The sequence below is a fragment of the Pygocentrus nattereri genome, chromosome 26, assembly GCF_015220715.1.
Source record: "Pygocentrus nattereri isolate fPygNat1 chromosome 26, fPygNat1.pri, whole genome shotgun sequence".
Classification (NCBI taxonomy): domain Eukaryota; kingdom Metazoa; phylum Chordata; class Actinopteri; order Characiformes; family Serrasalmidae; genus Pygocentrus; species Pygocentrus nattereri.
This window is the reverse complement of record NC_051236.1, coordinates 17,497,501-17,519,888: the sequence shown is the minus strand read 5'-3', so window position 1 is coordinate 17,519,888 and position 22,388 is coordinate 17,497,501. Positions and strand designations below refer to the sequence as shown.

At 38.3% G+C, this 22,388-nt stretch overlaps 1 protein-coding gene across 2 annotated transcripts in view; it reads right to left on the bottom strand.

Moving 5' to 3' along the window:
* Positions 1 to 677: 677 nt before the first annotated feature.
* slc6a22.1 (solute carrier family 6 member 22, tandem duplicate 1) overlaps positions 678 to 22,388 on the bottom strand; it is a 34,309-nt gene continuing 12,598 nt past the window's right edge. Inside the window, exons 2-16 of one of the 2 annotated variants that reach the window (XM_037534869.1) lie at positions 13,229 to 13,377; positions 11,315 to 11,514; positions 10,523 to 10,657; positions 9,704 to 9,844; positions 9,399 to 9,486; positions 9,142 to 9,274; positions 8,418 to 8,552; positions 7,570 to 7,673; positions 7,258 to 7,382; positions 6,483 to 6,595; positions 6,205 to 6,342; positions 4,591 to 4,693; positions 3,413 to 3,513; positions 3,144 to 3,314; positions 678 to 2,973 (exon numbers count right to left, since the gene is read on the bottom strand). In XM_037534869.1, coding sequence (XP_037390766.1) covers positions 2,905 to 2,973; positions 3,144 to 3,314; positions 3,413 to 3,513; positions 4,591 to 4,693; positions 6,205 to 6,342; positions 6,483 to 6,595; positions 7,258 to 7,382; positions 7,570 to 7,673; positions 8,418 to 8,552; positions 9,142 to 9,274; positions 9,399 to 9,486; positions 9,704 to 9,844; positions 10,523 to 10,657; positions 11,315 to 11,510 — 1,752 coding nt within the window. In that variant the 5' untranslated portion in view covers positions 11,511 to 11,514; positions 13,229 to 13,377 and the 3' untranslated portion in view covers positions 678 to 2,904. The remainder of the gene's footprint in view (positions 2,974 to 3,143; positions 3,315 to 3,412; positions 3,514 to 4,590; positions 4,694 to 6,204; positions 6,343 to 6,482; positions 6,596 to 7,257; positions 7,383 to 7,569; positions 7,674 to 8,417; positions 8,553 to 9,141; positions 9,275 to 9,398; positions 9,487 to 9,703; positions 9,845 to 10,522; positions 10,658 to 11,314; positions 11,515 to 13,228; positions 13,378 to 22,388) is intronic. The other variant, XM_037534868.1, reaches the window with a different exon arrangement.

Here is a 22,388-nt window from a genome sequence, read left to right as displayed (position 1 = left end):
TTGTTATCTGAACGTTTGAAGCTTTTCTGCTGGAGGTCATTTGGCCATGTCTTTGAAAACGTAATAGTTTAAGAGAGCTAGTTTATGATAGTTCCTTCCATCCAGGATCATTTTCCTGAAAACTTTGAACATTATACTGTATACAGTTGTATGCAAAAGTTTGAACACCCACAATTACATATTTTGTTGCTTTTCTAAGTTAACACATCCTCAACATGGAACAAACTTAAATATTTATATATTTAAAATTTGTAATATTTATTTTCTGACTAGTATCTGGGGTAAAATAAAACAAGCTAAAATGTGCTGTAACATTTGTTCAAGGCCACATTTTTTTGTTTTGATTGAATATGTTGGATTTAATAAATAGTAATTGTGCATTAAAATATGAAGAAGTGTGTTCTCTGTAAAGGATGTGTTAACTTTATTTTTACATATCAACAAAGCATGTAATTTGACAAGGGACACCCAAACTTTTGCAAACAACCATAAGTTATTGTAACAGCGTGAAGCTTTTGGGAAACACAATTTTGGTCGTTTGATCTTGATTTCCAAAACACTTGCATTATGCTTTACACCTTAATCTCTTCCCATTTTAGACAGTTGAGATTATCAAAATCGTCTTGTTTGAAATAATAGACATTATTTTACATTGGTTTGTTGTTATCAAATCTCTGTGTGTTTACAATTTGATGCATTAAAAGGCAGGCCTATATCTTATTAAACTACAAAAAAAACCCAAAATGAATGAACCTTTTCTGTCTTTTGTTGTATGGCTTATTGCAAAAATGAATCAGTAGTTGACTTCTGTAGCAGTCTAATCAATTTATGTTCTTAGATGCACTTTTAACCAAGTTTTAATGCAGTGCAGTTACAACCAATGGAGATTTTCACAAGAAAATTATGTTAATCCTTGGAAATGATCACTACTGTGCATAGTAAAGAAGATCTAAAAGCAAGCATGACATTTGGTCAACAGAGGGCAGCATCAACATAATTTAAAGGAATACATATAGGAACAAGATCAGCTTTTGAGCAGTCTGCATCTGACACTGCAGATTTTGTTGGTGCTGTTTTATTTTTTTTTACATTCGATCACATTTTTCTCATTTTTAATGAAAGAGTGACAGATGTTCAAAGGTTTTAATACAATCTGTAAAATGCATTACAAAACATTTAATTTCAAAAACCATAGATGGAGGTATCAGACTCCAGTCCCGGAGGGCCAGAGCCCTGAAGAGTTTACCAATATTACACTCAACAAAGATTCCAGATTCAACTTATCAGCTAATTCTGAAGGCCTTTATGAGAAGGATTCCCTGTTAGAAGGAAAACTCTGAGTGCAGGACTGTAGCCCTCGAGGATCTGACCCCTGCCTTAGAGCATGAGAAAAGTGGGATGGGCCTCACTGAATTAATTCCCTTCTGAAAGACTTTATTGTAGACTGCACTACTTTAGAGTTTCTTTCATCAGTTCTTCTCCATTATTTACAGAAACATTTAAATTAAATGTAGTATCTATGTGAGGGAAAAAAAATCTTCCTCACTTATAGCAGCTAAGTTTATTTTTATAACGGCAGTTGATTTTTTTTTGTCCTTCATAATTTTTTTGTCGGACTGATTCTACTGACCACTACTAGACAACTGATCTGAACTGTTTTGGGAGTGAGTATTTTCATTAACACTGTGTTGTCAATTCATAAAATGAAATGGTATAAATCTATGCTAACTTTTAAGATACACAGTAAACATTTTCCCCCATTATACATACTGCCAATGGCCTAAATAGCAGGAATGACACTAGAACTAGTTTCAACTACCTTCTGTATCCTTATTTCTAAAGACCAGCAATCACCAATAAAGTCAACTTTGAATGGAAATACACAAATTCTCTGTCAAATCACTTTAAAATGGTGACTCAGGTGACTGCCACAACTGGTAAAAAATAGCTTTTTAGGAAGTCTGATCATGTGTGGAATTGGATTCACCGACCCACAAGTCATAGAAGAGGCACTTTTAGTCTGTATCACATGACTTAGTCAGTAGCTAACTAAAGGAAGCCAAGTAGGTCAGACAAAACTAGGTCTGGTGGCTGCAGTAGCTTCCTTTTTTAACTGTTTACTGTCACTGGTCCGTCTGAAAATGGCATTGGTCCTCCTCTTTATTTGTTTTAGATTTTTATTTATTTTTCTTCACTTGTTAATGATGTAAAAAAAGTGATTAACAGCTAAGAACCCCTGTTGGCTGCTGAACCAAGCTTAATGTCCTAGACAGAGTGCCACTGCTTCAGAGAAAGGCCACTGTACTTTTTAAATTTCTTCCATGACAAGAACATTCTACATGTTGGATGAAATTAATGCTTTACAACATCACTGCATAGTTACAGTTCACAAAAAGCCCACATCCTCTTCATTCTTCTCTGATAGACATCCCATATCCTCCTCCTCCTTTCTCAGTCAGTCTTGTTTTTCATTAACACTGGCCAATAAAGTAACATTCTAATGTCAAAAGCATATCCTTCTATGTCCTGATGATGTTGGCCTCTGCTCCCTGAAACCTATTTAAATGGCAACACAAAAATCATAGTGCACATCCACCTGTTAATCAGTAGTTTAGAAGCATACCATTCATAAGTACACTCTCCTTTGCTGCTATGAGAACAGCATCCAGCAGTTTGCAACAGTCCTATTTAATAAAGAGGTATTCTGTGATAAGGTCTAGAGTCATTTAACACTTAAAGAGGAGCACAACTTTGATCACTGTTACACTTGGTGTGTGCCAGTTGAGAGGAAGCACGAAGATGGGTGTAAATTAGGGGTATCTGGATTGGCATAACTAAAGTCCACTGTGCTTCACGGATGTCCATGCTGATGTTCAGAGCAATAAAGCTCCAAGGCACCTAGCTTCACAGTGGCTCCATCTGTGTCATGCTCAAAGGAAGGTCACTTGCTGGGGTGCAGAGAACATATAATCTCTACGGAAGGTAAAAGTGCAGAAGATACACCAGAATCAATATAAATGACTCATTACATGCTATCACGATCAATGATTTCATGGCAGTAAAATGTCACAGACTCACTTTCAATATTACATTACAAAGTTCATGGTTAAGGGTATAAGAATGCAGTCTGGAATGGTGCATACCTGTTTTAGTGATCCCCTGGATCTAAGTAGGGCATAGATCATCCAAAGAGGAACCATGAGGGTCGATGAGAGAGTGAACCACCAACCAATGGCATAGCCCCACCAAGGGTATTCAAATGTGTTGTTAAACTTTAGAGGAGTGAATTTGACCAGAGAGAAGATGAATGTACCCTAAAAAAGAGATGTATGTAAAATTCACATGCTGAATCAGCAGTTTTAGTTAAAGTAACCAAAATGTCAGAGCTAATTTTAGCTATATGGGTACTCACTGAGCACAGTACAGGAGTGACGTACTTCCAACAGTACTTGGCTAAAGGCAATGGCTGATAGCCAATCATGTCTGCTATATTATTATACAGACGATCAGCACCTATGGGGAATGGAGAATATTATACAACCATCATCATGTAGTGCAGATACACTATATGGCCAAAAGTATGTGGACCCTTCTGATTATTGACTTCAAGTGTTTCCGCCAAATCCATTGCTAACCAGGTGTTTAAAATCAGGCATTAGAACACACATTAGCAATAGAATGGGTCATACTGATGAGTTCAGTGACTTTAAATATGGCACAGTAATAGGATGCCATCTTTGCAACAAGCCAGACTGTAAAATTTATGCCCTGCTAGATCAATTGTAAGTGCTACTACTGTGAAATGGAAGTATCTAGGAGCAACAACAGTTTCAGCATGAAGTGGTAGACCATGAAAACTCACAGAGTGGGGCCTGCCAAATGTTGAAATGTGTAGCGTGAAAAATTTGTTGCATCAATAAGTACAGAGTTTCAAACTACCTCTGGAAGCAACATATGAGAGAGAAATGAGTTTCTATGGTTGAGCAACTGTATACAAACCTACAATGCCAAGCATCAGCTGAAGTGGTGTAGAACATGCTAGCCCTCAACTCTAGATCAGTAGAAACTTTGTGGCAACAGTTTTAGGAATAGCTTTTTTTTGGCCCTGTGCAAAAAGCGAGTTCCATACAGACATAGTTTGAGGAGTTTGGTGTGGAGTGCACAGTGGCATGCACAGAGCCTTGAACTGAAACGTCAATTTTGAGACAGGCCTTCTCATTCAACATCAGTGCCTGACACAACTTTTAACTGAATGGGCATAGATTCTCAGTGACACACTCCAAAATCTTGTGGAAAGCTTTTCCAGAAGAGTGGAGGCTATTATAGCCACAAAGAGAGCCACCAACTCCATATTAATCAACATGGTTTTTGGAATGGGATGTCATATAGGTGTCATAGTCAGTTGTCCACATAGTTTTGGCTATATAATGTGCGTATGGTTATACTGTACTGTTTATATACTGATTGTACTGATTACATAAACTACCCTATACCTATTAAATATATAGTATGTAGTACTCTCTGTATACCCAACCAATTAACAAATATGCATGCTACTCAAATTGATCAATGTTTTTGTGGAATACTCACCATATACCCATCCTATACATACTGACTGTAGAATGGCAAAGAGCAGAAGGGTCATCCCGCTGCAGGCATAGTAATCAAACAACTGGAAGATATATAAGCCACCCTGCAAGACAAAATCAACAAAACAGTCAAGAGGTGGTTTTGGCAAAGTGAATGCCTTTTCAAGCACTTACAACCCTTATATAGATTACCTTATATAGATTACTAAAAATAAATATGAATTTATTTTTAACAAGGACACAAAGTGCCAAATGTATGTACAAGGACTGGCGCAGCACAAATCCCGCCTTGATATATGCACCCATATGAACTAACCTTTGATCTACAAAGACTGCAGTTTACCTTGCAAACTGTGTGTGGCCTTGGCCACTAAGTGCTCACTTGAAAGAGGCAGTAAAATAACAAGCCAGAGACAAAAAAGAAACTGAAAATTAAGTGACGAATAGCAGCAGGAGTAAAAAAGTAAGTTATTTCCCAGAAAAAACATCTTGCAGGGTTGTTACTTTACTCTGGCTAAGAAAATAGCGTTTGTTGAGCCATAACATGGACTGCACATGCATATTACTGCTGTACTGTGAATTTAAACAGTGTCATTCTAATGCTAAACATTTTTTCAGCAAGTTTGATGCTTGTGCTTCTGTATAACCCCTGGCTCTGCTACTATTGTTAAAGGAAGTTTGCAAGTGAAAACTTTACCATCATTGTTGTACTGCTCAAGGGATTGTGGGAGCAGCAGTGGATTGAAGCAGGCAGTGAGAGAGAAAAAAGGTTGCTTTTTTTTAACAATAAGACATTTTTCATAGAACATATTGAAGGAATAAATAAATGAAGTAAATGCCCAACCCGTAATAGTGTGTAATAGAGTACAAATCCATATGCATGAAAACAGCAGTGTGTCTTCTTTTTTAGCATGCGCATGGCACATAAACTGCACATTTAGACTCATAGAATCAGAATGCATCTGATTTGCGCCTGAAACTAAGGCACTGGGTCCCAAGTCTCACTCATGTGAAGCACTGTGCTTATGAAGCTTTAAAAGCTAATGGTGCCCTTTTGCGGAGAATCTTCAGCTTGCTAAATGTGAGTATGTGAATGGATTTATTAGTTACACAGCTGGTCCACTAGGTCAACTGCGTCTAAAATTCTTTTATATATATATATATATATATATATATATATATATATATATATATATATTTTTTTTTTTTTTTTTTTGGATTGATAAGACAATGTTTGACAAGTACATTGCATGCACAATTGATTTTGCAATATCTGTCTTTTGTGCTCATTTGCACAATCATTTGTGCTCTGTGGTATTAACTCCTTGCTCCCTGCAAGCTAGCCAATTATTTATCAATGGTATACTATCACTGTGCAAAAAAAAGTATCTCCAAAATGGTAACCTTACCAAAAAAGAGCTGAAATGCTCTTTACATTTAATGTTAATACAAGTTAATACAGCTGCTGCAAAAACAAAAGTCGAAAACAAAGAAGATGCTTGTTTTTTGGACAGTGTCAATATGCCAATCCACATGTACAGCATGATAGCCACTGTTGTAGTGTAGTGCAAGATGTCTTAACCCAGGATGACACATAAAGCATAACAATAAGCACCTCAGTCACCATCACTAGGCCGATGAAAAAGCTCCCGATGCAGATGAGGAGCAGGAAGAATTTGCGTCGATGACCCATAAGGAAGAACTGTGGGTACATGTCAGTTATGGCTGTCATCAGTGCCTCCAAACCTACAAACTGAAAAAGGAGTATGAGATTAAAAAGCTTATTTACTACTTAAGATACTTGTGTATTTACTACTGTACTACAAGTTGCTTGAATCATGACATTCAACAGTGAGTATTCATAAAACAGATCAATGGGTTTTTAGTGCTGACCTCACTGTCCAAACCCAACAGAATGATCATGATGAAGAAACAAATGGCCCATAGTTGAGGAATAGGCATCATTGCAACTGCTCTGGGGTATGCAATGAAGGCCAACCCTGGACCTGTGAAAACATTCAATAAAGACTTAAGTTTACGGACTTAATCATGGTCCTGGAGATCTGCTACACTTGCTCCAGCTAATTAACTTCTTCAGAAATCCTTGACTGGCTGGATCAGGTGCATTAATGCTAGGCAAGGGGTGACTAGTGGGGCAGCATGCAGGTACAGTTCCCAAAGAAAGATCATTAAGAGTACATTTTAAATAAATGGGGGTGCACACATACATTTATGTGATTGATTAACTCTAATTTTTAAGACTAATTTCAGTTTTTATGTAATGCTAAAGCTTCATCCCCTTAAGGATATCATTTTATCTTTTTTAATGCAAATATTAACTGATCCCATAATTTATGACATTATCAGATCCATCCACTAGGTGGAGACCATTTAAATTAATATCACAGGTTTTATCTTATGCTAACAAAGACTTCTATGCACCTAAACATTTCTCTGTATACTGGTGTGCAGGATTTAGAATATTTAACTGCATTTACCCCAAAGCTCAGCTGAGGGTGCTAAAATTCTACCCAAGGGTGCAATACATGCTTTTGAACCCTTGTCAAACTGAGCCTGCCAGCATCTTAGATGCAGGTTAAAAGTAACTCAGCAGGAAAAACCTGGAGGATGACTGGTGAACACTAGCTTAGAGAGTAGATCCAGTCACCTGACTCTGCCACTGTTGAGATGTCTGTCCCCTGCTCATAGGCCATGAATCCAAGCACAGAGAAGATGGCAAAGCCAGCCACAAAGCTGGTCCCACTGTTCAACATGCAAAGATATACACAGTCCCTGCAAGCAGAAACCCAATACCTAAATCACTATTCATCCAAATTAAAAGTGTAATCACCCCCCTCACCATTTGTTAACAAAATGCCTCATTAATCCATTCATGAACTGTATGTGTAGATATTAACATAACTTTTCAATTAAACTATAAAAAACGCAGTGTGATTTCTCATGTGTTTAACTTGCTCACTTGTAGCAGTTGTTGTTGTACTTGTTGTAGCTTCCTAGAGCAGTGAGGCACCCAATGCAGATTGCGTAGGAGTAAAAAATCTGTGTTCCAGCATCCATCCACACCTACATGTCAAGAGAGAAAGAGTCCTCACAACTCACTGACAAAACAGCACAAAACTGTGTACTGGTAACAAATTAAACCATAACAAGGAATGTTAACCCACAGCTAGAACACATTCTACTCTGTACAAAGGTTGCCACACAACAGTTTTACTACAGAACAACAACCACAACAATGCTCCTTTTGAGAAAAGATAATAGCTGGCAATGACCCCGGAATATGGCAGTGGAACTGGTGGCAGTGACACCAAGGTGACGACATATTGTTACTTAAAGCCTCCTTACCAAATTCAGATCCAAACTTCAAAATGATGGGAACCTTAAGAACATAGTTTGTACTTAGAGAAAATGCAAATGAAGGACATGCATATAATAATAATAATAATTATTATTATTAATAATAATAATATTTACGATGACCAGTAACAACTTTGTAAACAAAAATACTACATTGTGTCTGCCATTACACTGAAAAAGGAGGGCGGTCACTTGATAAAGAACATGTTGATGAGTCAAGTGTGTGACATTAAAAATAAATCTAGTGATAAATCCAATGAATGCAAGGCTGCTTTCAAAGAATGTATGTACAAAAAAAATGGATGTAAAAGTATCATCATTGCTTGAGACAGTTAAACGTTACTGTAATTGAACTTTTTCTCTTGCAAGAATTGTTTACGAAATAAAAAGAAACAAAACCTCACTTTTAACTTTATCATCTGCTTAGTGTGAAGTTTAAAAGATTTCTACCTGTGGGTCTGTGAGGCGTGTAGGATCTGGATAGAGGTAGAACAGGATGCCATCAACGGCTCCGGGCAGCGTGAGTCCACGTACCAGCAGCACCAACAGCATGACATAAGGAAAGGTAGCAGTGAAATAGACCACCTGGGACAGAAAGAAAGCAGTGCTCTGTCTCAGTCAGATCCAGTGAAAGAATCCAAAATGTGTCTGATGTCTGAAGTTTGTTTCTGTAGTTCTGCACTGCAGCTACAAGGCTAATGGCTAATGAATGATTTAAGCTTATGATTGACAATTAACATGAATAGAAACTACATAACCAAGTCTAGAAGAGATTACTAATCCCTTTTCCACAGTTTTGGCCCTGTATTTCTTCAACAACATATATTTCAATGGAAATGTGTACAAGTTACAAAACCGAACTGGATTTTCATCGTTGTAAGTGTGCAGACAAATTAACATTTACAAAACTGGTTTTATGGTATTTAAATGTTCATTTGGCTAAATTAATTAAAAATATCAAGAGTTGATTTCCATTCTGCTGGCAGAAATGGCCACTAGAGGGCCTGCAAAGAGATGTCAAAAACACAGTGCAGCATGTGGCACAATGCTAATTGTTAGCTATATTAGCCTTGTAGCTCCAGTACAAATCTAAAGAAGCAAACTTCAGACAATAAACATACCATTACTGACCAACTACATCTGGAGCAAGGGAAAAATTTAATGAAGCTCTAACTTTGCCTGTAGACTTTACTCCTTTCCACACACAGAAATAGCAGATGACCCAGGCCAGCAGCAGACAGAGAGCCAGCTCCCACCGCACACTGCCCAGCTCATACACACTGCCTGTGATATTTAGCACTCTCCTCCTGTAAAAAACATTTTGACTAGTATTCTGGTTTGGCACACGTAGTGATAGAGTCATGTTATTGTAACTATATGATAATAATAATAATAATAATAATAATAATAATAACAACAACAACAACTCACTCCCAGAACTCTTTAACAGGAGACGTTGCGTTCTGTGGTATACTCAAGTTGCCAAAATTATCCAGCCGGTCAAACTCAAAACAACTTTCTGTGAATAAATGGCAGCTTAGCATGCAACTTAATACACTGTATGCTATTTTAGTCACTGCATTTTTTAAAGCATATGACATTAATTGTAAGCAGAATGTAAATAAATCAATTTTGATGAATTAATGTTTGTACTAAAATAAAAATGAACACATTCAGAACAATGGAAGAATTAACACGGGAAAACATTAGAATTTTCCTTTTAACATATAAATCACCTGTATTCCAAGCGTTACTGCAGCTAGCCCATGGCAACTGAGAACTAAATGAGGAAAAGAGGTAGAAGAAGGCCCATGCCAGGATGATAATGTAGTAGATGCTGGAGTACAACACAACCACCTGACTCCCATAGCCCAATCCTGCAGAAAATACTTTTATAAATTAAAAAAAATACTTATAATACACTGACTATATTTTAATAACCAGCTCAGATGCTTTTAATAACCCTTATTAGTAATCAAATTTCATTAGTACTTAAAAATCACAAGTTCAATCCACAATAATACCTGTAACATATATATTTCAATCCACAAAAATGCATATAATTTATCCAAGTCCATGGTTTCAATACAAGTGCTACAGCCAAATTTACTTTAAGCACTGGCTTTAGATTAACCTCTCAGCTTGGAAAATCAACAACTCCAAATTAACATAATCATTAACATCACTTGAAAGTGCCCAATCAGAGCACTGGGCCAAACTACAAACTTTGAAACTAATTTCAACATCAAAATTTTTTATTGACTTTTTTTTTTTGGAAGCAAAGTCTTATTCCACCAAAACAACATACAAAAAGAAATTGGTTGATTATAATGCTTAGAACCTAATAGGTAGCTCAGAGGACAGAATTTGGACATTTCAACTAATGAGGGAGATCAAATAATAATAATAAGAAAATCAACAACATCTATTGACATTGTATATAAGACATATATCTCGCATTTCTGTATGGAGATCTTTTTAGACCCTTTTACAGCCGAAAAGCTGCCACTTTCTTTTTTGACCATCTAAAATACTGTTAAAGGGTTAACTCTCACCTTCAAACAGAGGGCAGATTTTCCTCCAGCAGGTGATACTGCCCTGACTGGTGTACTGACCCAGTGATATCTCCAAGAGGAACAGCGGAATGCCACAGGCAAACAGGAAGACCACATATGGAATGAAAAACACTCCTAAAAGGCAAATATACAATTTTAGTTGTGATTTAGTGTGACACCTGACCTATTTCTGGCCTCAATCTCTCAGCAACACAGCGCTGAAGTTCGAAATGATCAATCAAAATGATCTTCAAACTCATTTGTTCATCAATCCAAGCTTTTTGTGTGATACTCAGGAGGGGTGTGACAACAAATTTACTTTCAGGTAGGAGATGATTTTAGATGGGATTTAAATCAAATAAAACCTAGGATTTCCAAGCATCATCATAAAAAAAGCTCAGTTGTTTGAGTTTATGTGAATAAACACCCTGGTACTCTGATAGTATGCACCCAGATAACCTGCTTTCACTAACAGCAGTTTCCATAAAAGACTTTAATCAGATGTTATCTGTGTGTTTCGTCTCGTGAGGTAATAGTTTGAGCAGTCTGAGCATGGCTTTTAATTAAAAATTGTAAGTTCAGTAGTGTTTAAAGAAGAAATGTCAGATCAGTATTGGTCAGTACTCAAGGCTTCAATATCAGCAAAGAAAAAGTGGTATTGCACCTTCTCTAGTTACACCGTTGCCATTCAGCTAATCATTATGCACTAAAATCTGATTACTTGTTTGATTTCTTGATGACCTGAATAACACAAATTTGAAATTAACTCTCCTGTTCATTCCCTCTACTCACCTCCTCCGTTCTTGTAGCACAGGTAGGGAAACCTCCACACATTTCCCAGGCCGATAATCTGTCCAGCAACTGCCAAGAGAAATTCCACTTTACTTGACCACTGGCCCCTCTCCTGAGTTTTTTGCTCTGTTTTAACGATTCCTGGGTCTGCATAAGCCAGTTTAAACTGCATCTCTTGATCATAGTGCATCGCCATATCACTGCAAGGAGGTGAAATGTTTTCAGGCATCTGCATTACTGAGGCTACACAGGGGCACAAATGTCTAAAACAGAGTAAGAAGAAATCCCAGTGACCACTCTTTCAAGGAGGTGAAGGTCCCAGCTTTGACAGTGGCAGCAATGTCAAATGCTTTTAATCTATGGACATTGGGCTTGTTCTTGATTGCTGAGTCCACCTTAAAGAAAACACTTGGCAACAGTTTAAATGAACACTGAGTGTTAAATTATCATCTATATAGTTAATATTAACCCAAGTTCAGTGTGCACAGATTCAATTTATGCTGGTAATAATACTGTGATCAAACCACATGGGCACCTGTCCAGGCCATAGGACACACTGTTGCCAAGTACCTTTGTACAGCATTACAAAGCAAAGCATTCCTCAGCTTGTTTGACTTCCACTAGGCTTCTGAAGAAAACCTTTGTTTGACACATCATGCATGGAAACCACGTCCAAAATGTCCAAATTCCATCTACAGTTTGCGATTCCATCTACAGTTTATAGCCAGAGCTGCTGACTTTTATAGCCAGAGCTGCTGAATCTTGCAGAGCAAACAGGACAGCATAATATATCTGCTGTAATGTCAGGTGGTACTTTTAACCAAATGATCATTTTATAACTGTGCCAATAAAACATATAAATATAGATATTACATAATCTGGGGCTTAAAACTTTCAGCTTGCACAGGCACAGTTCTCTACCTTGAGCATGCATAACAAGTTTGGTGCACATTACCATTATGTTCTTTTGCGTACACTGTGATTTATTAATAGCGCCCTAATGTGCTCGTTGTCCACTCACATTGCCTTAGCAGCTTTCTGTAAGAGTACACAAGACTTATGCAAACTATTCCCATAGCCTGGCAGCAGTGTTTGTCCTTAAATGTTCTATGGATATCCCACACAGAAATCTCTTGCCAGTATCTAAATAGCCTTCCAGTGATCACAACCACAGAATATTTTAACACCTGCGTAACTGGGTCAAGTAATAGGACATTGATGGGACACTTCTAATACTAGGGCAGTTGGCAGGAAGACAGCCATAGTAGATGATGATGTGAATTACATGAATCTGCTCAAGACACAGCATGTGTTAAAGAAAAAAGAGATTTGACTACAGGCTTTAGGTTCTAACTACATGAAATAGAGGTTAATCAAAAGTTCTGTAGCTCAGGTGTAACCCCCATGCCTAATCACAGTTCATCTTGTGCTGGCTGAAGAGAGTTAACAGTAATTTAGATCAAACAAAACAAAGCTGCACAGCAAAACCATGACCTTCAGTTTTATTTCGTCACATTCACGATATGAGCATCACTCCAGCACAGCACATGAACTCTCGTAAACCAAATCCAACAACGAATGAATGAGCTGGACCAGCCATCACGGAAAAACAAGCGCTTCAGTTCTGCGTAGTGTGTAAGCAACCTGTCCCCGGCAGACTCAGCAGAGTCGTTATGGACTACAGGAAGAACCGCAGCAACAGCGCCTTCCCTCTCTGTGCCCTTTGGCCTACATTCAGCGGCACGGAGAGCCGCCAACGCAGTAGTTTAAGGTACTTTTGTGGCACTTTCTCTTCCCGGCGCTCACGAAAGCACGGGGGAGAAAAGAAGCCAAAAGCTAAAGCCTCAAGAACACGGGCCACTATCCACAGCGACATCTTCACTGAAGAAAGTGAGAAATAAAAGCGTGGGCTACCTGACAGAGGCAGAAGTCGTTCAGAAGTTTAGGAAGCCGCTCTTGAATGAGCTTGCCTGGACATAAACACTACGGTGAATGAGAAGACGGTGTTTGTCCTTCGTGTTCTGGCAGTAAGATGGTGAACCGGCCGTCTTTCTTTTCCACGCCTGTCGCAGACAAGTTTATACACAAATTTGAACACAGTCTGCGGTCGCATGTGCCAATATATATATATATATATATATATATGTGTGTGTGTGTGTGTGTGTGTGTGTGTGTGTGTGCGCGTGTGAGTGTGAGGCGGAGCCTAAAGTGAGCCTCAGACTCCTTCAGCACTGTCTGATGAGGGCGGGGTGGAGGAGGGTCGACATAAATAAAAATTGAATACGACCCATATAGCACATGCTACTTAAAGGGCTACATAAGGAACGACATAAATAAAAAATGAACACGACCCATGTCGTTCCTTATGTAACCCTTTAAGTAGCATGTGCTATATGGGTCGTATTCAATTTTTATTTATGTCGACCCTTATGTAGCCCTATATGTAGCACATGAAAACACTCCACCGACTTTACATACTCATTTGCATTCCGTTATGTGATTTGGACGCTCCAGTTCACCACTAAGCATTAAGCAAGACTTCGCGCCTTTGGAACGAGGCGCGAAGTCTTGCTTAATACCTAATAAAACCTCACGGATTAATGACTTCATCATCCATAAAAACTGCTTCTGCTTATTGATATGGTTAGCTTCTGAAGTCTTGCGTAATACCTAATAAAACCTTACTGATTAATAAAAACAGCTTTTGCTTACTGAAATCAAGCAATAGCCTGAAGACCGTTCAAGTAAACATGTTGACCCTCGAGTATACCTATTTATACAAACCCCAAATAAACCTAAGGGGCTGGTCTGACTATCGTCTGTCATGGTCAAACAAAAACAAAGGTCGAACAAAGGTTAAGCATATCTGTGGTTGTGTACTTGTTGTTCCTTTTGTTAACCTACAGATGAAGCTTGAATGGGTTTTATCTGTTTCTTGTAGTTACATGCAAAAAAAAAGTGTTTAATTTTGGGCATTCGTCAACTCTTGACAAGAGCTCTTCTTGCATAGCAGTTATTTTTCATGTCACATCTTTTGAATTCTTGGCACTGAAGTTTGCTTGCTTGACTTTACTATAGTCTACACATGGTTCAGTCTCTTTCAGCAAAGATATTTTCCCACTTGCTCACGGTCATAGTGGATTTACTCTGTTTACGAGCCTTGAAAAGTGACATTTCTGTCTCCAGTAGTCAGCGTTTCTGGTCATAAATGACGTTGAATGTAGGCGCATCTTCATACCTTCAAACCTCAAAAGACCTCTTGATCTTTGCTTATTTTCTATCTCTCTTCAGAAGCTGTTGCCCTCTAACTATTCTTAGCTCTCTTTTCTTGATTTTATGGTTCACAGCTGAGCTCAGAGTAAAGAAAGCTTTTGGCATGCATCTTAAACATCTGCCTCAGTGTTCATTCTTCATCACTGAGCGTATTAACAAGTAGGGATGACTTATTGTTAACCATTCCTCTAACCACCCCTCGAAAATCATCTTTGGATTCATAAAGAAAACCATCCAGCCTCTTACTTAAGCCACTTCTAGTACTGATAAGCATAGTCAAACCATCCTAATTTCTAAGGACGAAGATAGCAGAATTTATCAGCATTTCCCCTCTGACTCACAGTTGTCTTTTTTTTTATCTGGCATGTTTCTGAAAGTAACAGCTGACTGTTCTTTTCTTCTGTTTCTTCTTCTGACTGTACTTTTACTGATACTCCCTGTGATTCAAACAGCATTACTCCCCCCCTTGACCTTGCTGCATTGCCCCTGATTGGTTTAGAATCATTCAATGCCCTGACTGACCAAGGAGTGCCTCAAGGATCAGCTCTCAAGGCCCCCTCCTCTCTATCTTACCCATAGCCAAATTATCTTCCTCTCTCTGTCAGCTTGATCCTGGCTCTTCCCCCTGCCCCACCCCCTTCTTAAGGTCTGTGTTTTTTTTCATCTCTGCCTTACACCTATCCATAAATAACCTGGCACTGAATTAAAATCTCTCATTAAAATGACTAAAGTGAAGAGTGGTAGCTATGCAATATCAAGCTTTTCTCACCAAAAGTAAATTCTACGAGCCTTTCCAATCTGGGTTCCAAACACAGCATAATGCTGAGTCTGCATTTTTTGAGCTTGCTGCAGATGGCAGTGCTCTTAATCTTCTTCTTGTTGACCTTAAGTAGCGTCCCGTACTCTGACTCATGATCCGTTATTCTGTCTGTCCTATATAGGTGCTGCTGCTCTTTATAGCTTTCAAAACATCATCTGACTCCATTACCCAAGGAGTGCCTCAGGGACACTCTTGGGCGTCTTCTCTTAACAAATATATGTTCACCAGGAGCCAGATCACAGTGTTTTTTTATTTTTGTACAAAAAGGATGCTTTTCATTTTGCCTGTATCAATTTATTTCATTCTCTCTTCAGTGGCCTCCTGCCTAAAATCTTTAACAAATAACACCAACAAAGATAATTTACAAGTCCTGAAGCTCATTGAGTTCATATACACTATAAGAACTGTGACTCTATCAATCTAGATTCTCAGTCAGCTGCACCAATGTCTTTGCATATTAGGTGCCAATAACTTTGCAAAACACTTCTTCCTTTTTTTACCTCATAGCTTATATGTTTTTCCCTACCTTGGTTATAAGAAAGGCTTTCTGTACATTTGTTATTATTATTATTGTTGTTGTTGTTGTTGTTGTTGTTGTTGGTGGTGGTGGTGGTGGTGGTGGTGGTAGTAGTAGTAGTAGTAGTAATATTGCATGGCATGAAACAAAGAATCTGAGAACACAAAAAAAAGTGGCACAAATTTTGCTGTGCTATGTTAAGTGCAGGGCAACTAGAGATACAAATTAGGGGTCAAGTCAATGATGTGATGCAATTCTCTTTCTTTTCAAATCTAAAAAAATGACAGGAAGCTGGTTACAACACACACACACACACACACACATCTTCTAAGCTGCGTCCCCCTCATCGTGATGGTCCTGGTCAAAGCTGAGTATAAATGGCTGGTAGCTGTGGGGTTTCAGAGTGTGCCCTTCCATTTCTGTCCGATCCTGCTGCCAAGACTGACGGCCTGTATTTCTGATTTGTGGCTAAAGATTTGTTTCCTGCTGTCAGTGTATGTGTGAGACAGTTAGCTACAGCTTCACTATGGTTGCAAGTTGAGGTAGCTGTGTAGGGGGTAAGGCCTGTTTATTTCTTTTGTTGTTTTTTTTTTTGGGTGGATTTCTTTTTCTCCTGTTTGTTGGACAGACAGGGAGAGAGGGTAGTAACTGTATATTTTTTTTGGCTAGGCTTAGTTATTATTTATAATTAGTTAATTAGTATGGAGGTTTTGTTTGTTATTTTAGGCATACATATCCCTGACAACAATGCTGCCATGAAGAAAAAAACATTTTGACTTTCACAGATCTTTGCAAATTTACTATGAACTGTGTCATGTTTTGAGAGACATTTGCCTGTCTATCCAACCTGTTTTACACATGTACAGTATGTGCTACAGGGGAGATCTTGGCTCATGGAGGCCATGTGTGGCTTCCTACCTTTGGCTAACGCAAAGACTGCCACTGACTGGGCACACAGCTAGACACCACAACTCAGGAAAAGACAGTGGCCTCACCCAGAAACCTTGAAAGTTACTGCTTTTTCCTACTGATCCTCCTCGTCTTCTCTGGTTGGGGGTGGGTGTTCACCAGAATTTGTATCTTCCCTACTCAAACCTGTCAATTAACAGATAAGAAGATTCAGGTGTGCTTGAGTAGGAAAATTACAAAAATGTACTGGACACTGGCCCTCCAGGACTGGTGTTGTGAACCCCTGACTTTAACAGATTTTAAAGTGATGTCACTGCAGGTACACCCCGACAGGATGGAGAAACACAGAGCAATCCACCTATGGTAAATTTCAGTCTTTTGTTTGTGTTTTAGTCTCCAGGGTATAATTTGGATTTTCTGTTGAATTTACATGCCAAATCTTAAGGCAGTTTGTTCAGTAACTGTATGGGTCTTTGTGAGATTCCAAAAGACCTTTTCTTTTCATTCGTCTTTCTATTGTTATTTTATGTTTTAAAATGTCCTACTATGTTATTTTCCATGTGTTTTGTTTTCTCTTTTTATTTTTACCTGTATTTTGTATGACTTGTTTTGTTGAATGTTATTGCACTATTTTTTAATGTATAGTCTACTGGACTCCTGGACAGTGTAATAGTGGCTGTCGTCATAGCAACTAATTGAGATCCTAAAAATAAACAAACACACAATTTAAATAATGTAAAGTGTTAAGAGTTTTTTTGTAAAAGATCTCATAGTAACAGAAAATGTGTTTTTGGTCATAAACATAATGCCACAGCTCACAATTTACTGCTGAAAGCCAAAAATCTTAGATGCATTTTTTTTATCTTAATTTTTTTTTACAGTGCCTATCACTGAAGAGACACCATCTGAGATTCAGTTATAACTCAGACTTGTGGAATAATGAGTCATCTTTCAGCTTCATTCTTTATAAAGCCTGAGTAAGAGATGACAGGTAGCTTTTCCAAATGTCCTTATGCTATCTCCAAGTGTCCTTTTCCTTTCCAAACTGTTAAAACAGCATCTAACAAGAATTTCTCCAAACACACAATGTATGGGTTGTGTAGTGTGCATAAGCACAAACTAGCACACCCTGCCATGCTATACTGACAATACTGGGTTCTCTTTTGGCAGAACAGGTGCCAAAAATCTCTCCAAAATGCCAAATCAACCTCAAATAACTAAAATAATTATCCGTAATTTAGCTGTTGGTGTTTTTTTGGTCTATATGCGGGATCAGAGAATGGGTGCCTTTTTTATTTATGTTGTTGGACTGGTTTTACAGGCCACAATGTCCAGTCAAAACAGCCATTAAGTGCAAGTTATTCATTTTTCAGGAGATATTTCTGAGAAACTCAGATATAAGATAATACACTTGCATAAGAAGAGGAAAGTCAAAGGAAAATACAACCACAATTCCAATGAAGTTGGGACATTGTGTAAAACATAAATAAAAACAGAATACGATGATTTGCAAATCCTTTTCAACCTATGTTCAACTGAATACACTAGAAAAAAAAGATATTTAATGTTCAAACGGATAACCTTTATTGTTTTTTCAAATATTCACTCATTTTGAATTTGATGCCTGCAACACGTTCCAAAGAACTTGGGACAGGGGCAACAAAAGACTGGGAAAGTCTTCTAAGCTGCGTCCCCCTCATCGTGATGGTCCTGGTCAAAGCTGAGTATAAATGGCTGGTAGCTGTGGGGTTTCAGAGTGTGCCCTTCCATTTCTGTCCGATCCTGCTGCCAAGACTGACGGCCTGTATTTCTGATTTGTGGCTAAAGATTTGTTTCCTGCTGTCAGTGTATGTGTGAGACAGTTAGCTACAGCTTCACTATGGTTGCAAGTTGAGGTAGCTGTGTAGGGGGTAAGGCCTGTTTATTTCTTTTGTTGTTTTTTTTTTTGGGTGGATTTCTTTTTCTCCTGTTTGTTGGACAGACAGGGAGAGAGGGTCGTAACTGTATATTTTTTTTGGCTAGGCTTAGTTATTATTTATAATTAGTTAATTAGTATGGAGGTTTTGTTTGTTATTTTAGGCATACATATCCCTGACAACAATGCTGCCATGAAGAAAAAAACATTTTGACTTTCACAGATCTTTGCAAATTTACTATGAACTGTGTCATGTTTTGAGAGACATTTGCCTGTCTATCCAACCTGTTTTACACATGTACAGTATGTGCTACAGGGGAGATCTTGGCTCATGGAGGCCATGTGTGGCTTCCTACCTTTGGCTAACGCAAAGACTGCCACTGACTGGGCACACAGCTAGACACCACAACTCAGGAAAAGACAGTGGCCTCACCCAGAAACCTTGAAAGTTACTGCTTTTTCCTACTGATCCTCCTCGTCTTCTCTGGTTGGGGGTGGGTGTTCACCAGAATTTGTATCTTCCCTACTCAAACACACCACTAAACCTGTCAATTAACAGATAAGAAGATTCAGGTGTGCTTGAGTAGGAAAATTACAAAAATGTACTGGACACTGGCCCTCCAGGACTGGTGTTGTGAACCCCTGACTTTAACAGATTTTAAAGTGATGTCACTGCAGGTACACCCCGACAGGATGGAGAAACACAGAGCAATCCACCTATGGTAAATTTCAGTCTTTTGTTTGTGTTTTAGTCTCCAGGGTATAATTTGGATTTTCTGTTGAATTTACATGCCAAATCTTAAGGCAGTTTGTTCAGTAACTGTATGGGTCTTTGTGAGATTCCAAAAGACCTTTTCTTTTCATTCGTCTTTCTATTGTTATTTTATGTTTTAAAATGTCCTACTATGTTATTTTCCATGTGTTTTGTTTTCTCTTTTTATTTTTACCTGTATTTTGTATGACTTGTTTTGTTGAATGTTATTGCACTATTTTTTAATGTATAGTCTACTGGACTCCTGGACAGTGTAATAGTGGCTGTCGTCATAGCAACTAATTGAGATCCTAAAAATAAACAAACACACAATTTAAATAATGTAAAGTGTTAAGAGTTTTTTTGTAAAAGATCTCATAGTAACAGAAAATGTGTTTTTGGTCATAAACATAATGCCACAGCTCACAATTTACTGCTGAAAGCCAAAAATCTTAGATGCATTTTTTTTATCTTAATTTTTTTTTTACAGTGCCTATCACTGAAGAGACACCATCTGAGATTCAGTTATAACTCAGACTTGTGGAATAATGAGTCATCTTTCAGCTTCATTCTTTATAAAGCCTGAGTAAGAGATGACAGGTAGCTTTTCCAAATGTCCTTATGCTATCTCCAAGTGTCCTTTTCCTTTCCAAACTGTTAAAACAGCATCTAACAAGAATTTCTCCAAACACACAATGTATGGGTTGTGTAGTGTGCATAAGCACAAACTAGCACACCCTGCCATGCTATACTGACAATACTGGGTTCTCTTTTGGCAGAACAGGTGCCAAAAATCTCTCCAAAATGCCAAATCAACCTCAAATAACTAAAATAATTATCCGTGTTGTTTATTTTGTATTTTGTGTAAATAAAAAACAAACAAACTATGGAGCAGAAAAAAACAGAAATGTGGACAGACTGGTGTCATGATTAGCCCCTCCCAGTCCTGTCCATGTGTTTGTGTTTTGGTGTAGTCCATGTGCGTTTGTTTTGGTTTTCAAGTCCTGCCTATTGTTTGGTAACTCCGCCCCTTATTGTTCTCACCTGTCCCTCATTACCCTTTGTTATTTAAGCCCTGTGTTTGCCCCTTGTGTTTGTCGGTGTTTGATGTCTCGGGCTCTGTTTTGTTTGATTCTCTGTTTGCTGTGTTTATTCTGGTTTATGTCATGTCTGCCCCCTGATCTATCCATGTTGGCTCTATGACCCTGGACTGTCTTGACTATGACCCTGGTTTTGCCCTTAATAAATCTCGCTTATCTCAGCGTATGCGTCTGCCTCCTCACTCCGCGTTACACCTGGCTCTGTCTCAACTTATTTTTCCATGTACAACATTTGAAATGTTGTCTCTGAAGCATTTTCAATAAAATATAAGGTTTAAATCATTTGCACATCATTACATTTTGTTTTTATTTACATTTTTTCACAGCTTTTTTGGAAACAAGGTTGTATAATTTCAATGTATTATTGTACAATTATGTGTACTGAGATGTACCATAGAGGGAACCATCCTAGTGGTAGTGGCAAGAGGGGTACTGCCCCAGTAACAGTTTTCTACCTTTATTTCTGAGAGTGTACAATGAATTGATAGTTTATAAGGTACCCCTACCTTTACTATACTCACTGGTCATTTTGTCAGAAACACCTACCGCAGACACATTACTGACAGCAGCTCATCTGTTGCTGCCCAGTGTGTCATATCTAACCTCCTCAAAAAAATCTGAAAAAATGATAACTTGTACTTAATGGCCATCTTAACTGGAAAATGAACAAATGAATGATGTTCTCTTACTTTTGCACAGTACTGTCTAATCCATCTAATACATTATAATGAATTCAAATTGAATTCAGAACCATCAGCCAATTGTGTTTGTACACTGTGGAATTAGACCTCCGCATTTAACCCATCCATGCAGTGAAACACCCACATATGTGCACACTAGTGAACACACACACTAGGGGGCAGTGAGCACACTTGCCTCCACGGGAGCAGTTGGGGGTTAGGTGTCTTGCTCAATGGCACTTCAGTCATTGACTGTCAGCCAAGGGTGCGAATCAGCAACCTTACGGCCACAGTGCTGGATCGTTAAACTCCAGCCCACAACTGCCCCATACTACAACAAAATACAATCTTTTATACTATGAAATCTCCAGTAAAAGTAGGGACCAGGCAGAGTTCACTTGGCCACAAAGGGTTAAGTGTAAACGTGTGAACATCTACTATAACCTTGGCATCATCAAGGCTGAGCTCCGTTCCAAAGACTGCCATTCTAAACATCTTCTGTCACATATTGCTTGTGTTTATTTGACTGATCAGAGCTTGTTTGTTAGGTTACTTAACAGCGTGACTAATGCTGTTTGCTAGGACAATACACATCGAAAAGCAAATAAGATACACATTGGAAGTCTGATAAATTCCTACAACTACAGGGCCAGGCAATGAGAATAACTTGCATATGCACAGATGTGGATGTGGAATTTAAATGGTGAACCATCACTGGCATTGCAATTTAGTCCAAGACTATGCCTTGCTTGTGTCTGGAAAACTGATCCATACTGTGATTCTGTGTTTGTAAATGTAATAAATAATTACAGATGGAACATAACTATGGTAACTGAAGAGCATAGACATTATGGTAGACTAAATATAGGTTCAAATGTTTCATTTGCACTTTGCTGTTAACATCACAAAGGTCTAAGAATGTTAATGTTTTGTTAAATCTGTTTGTCAGATCAGCCTGTACCCTATTGGTGTCAGTGGAAAGTTCCTGAAGTACAGCTGCTCGAAAACAAGTCCTCAGACAGTTTCAATAGAGTATAAAGGGTGCCAAGATCAGCAGGTTGGAAGAGTGGTTGCTCTAAGGAAAGACCGTATTAGGCAACAATAAAGCA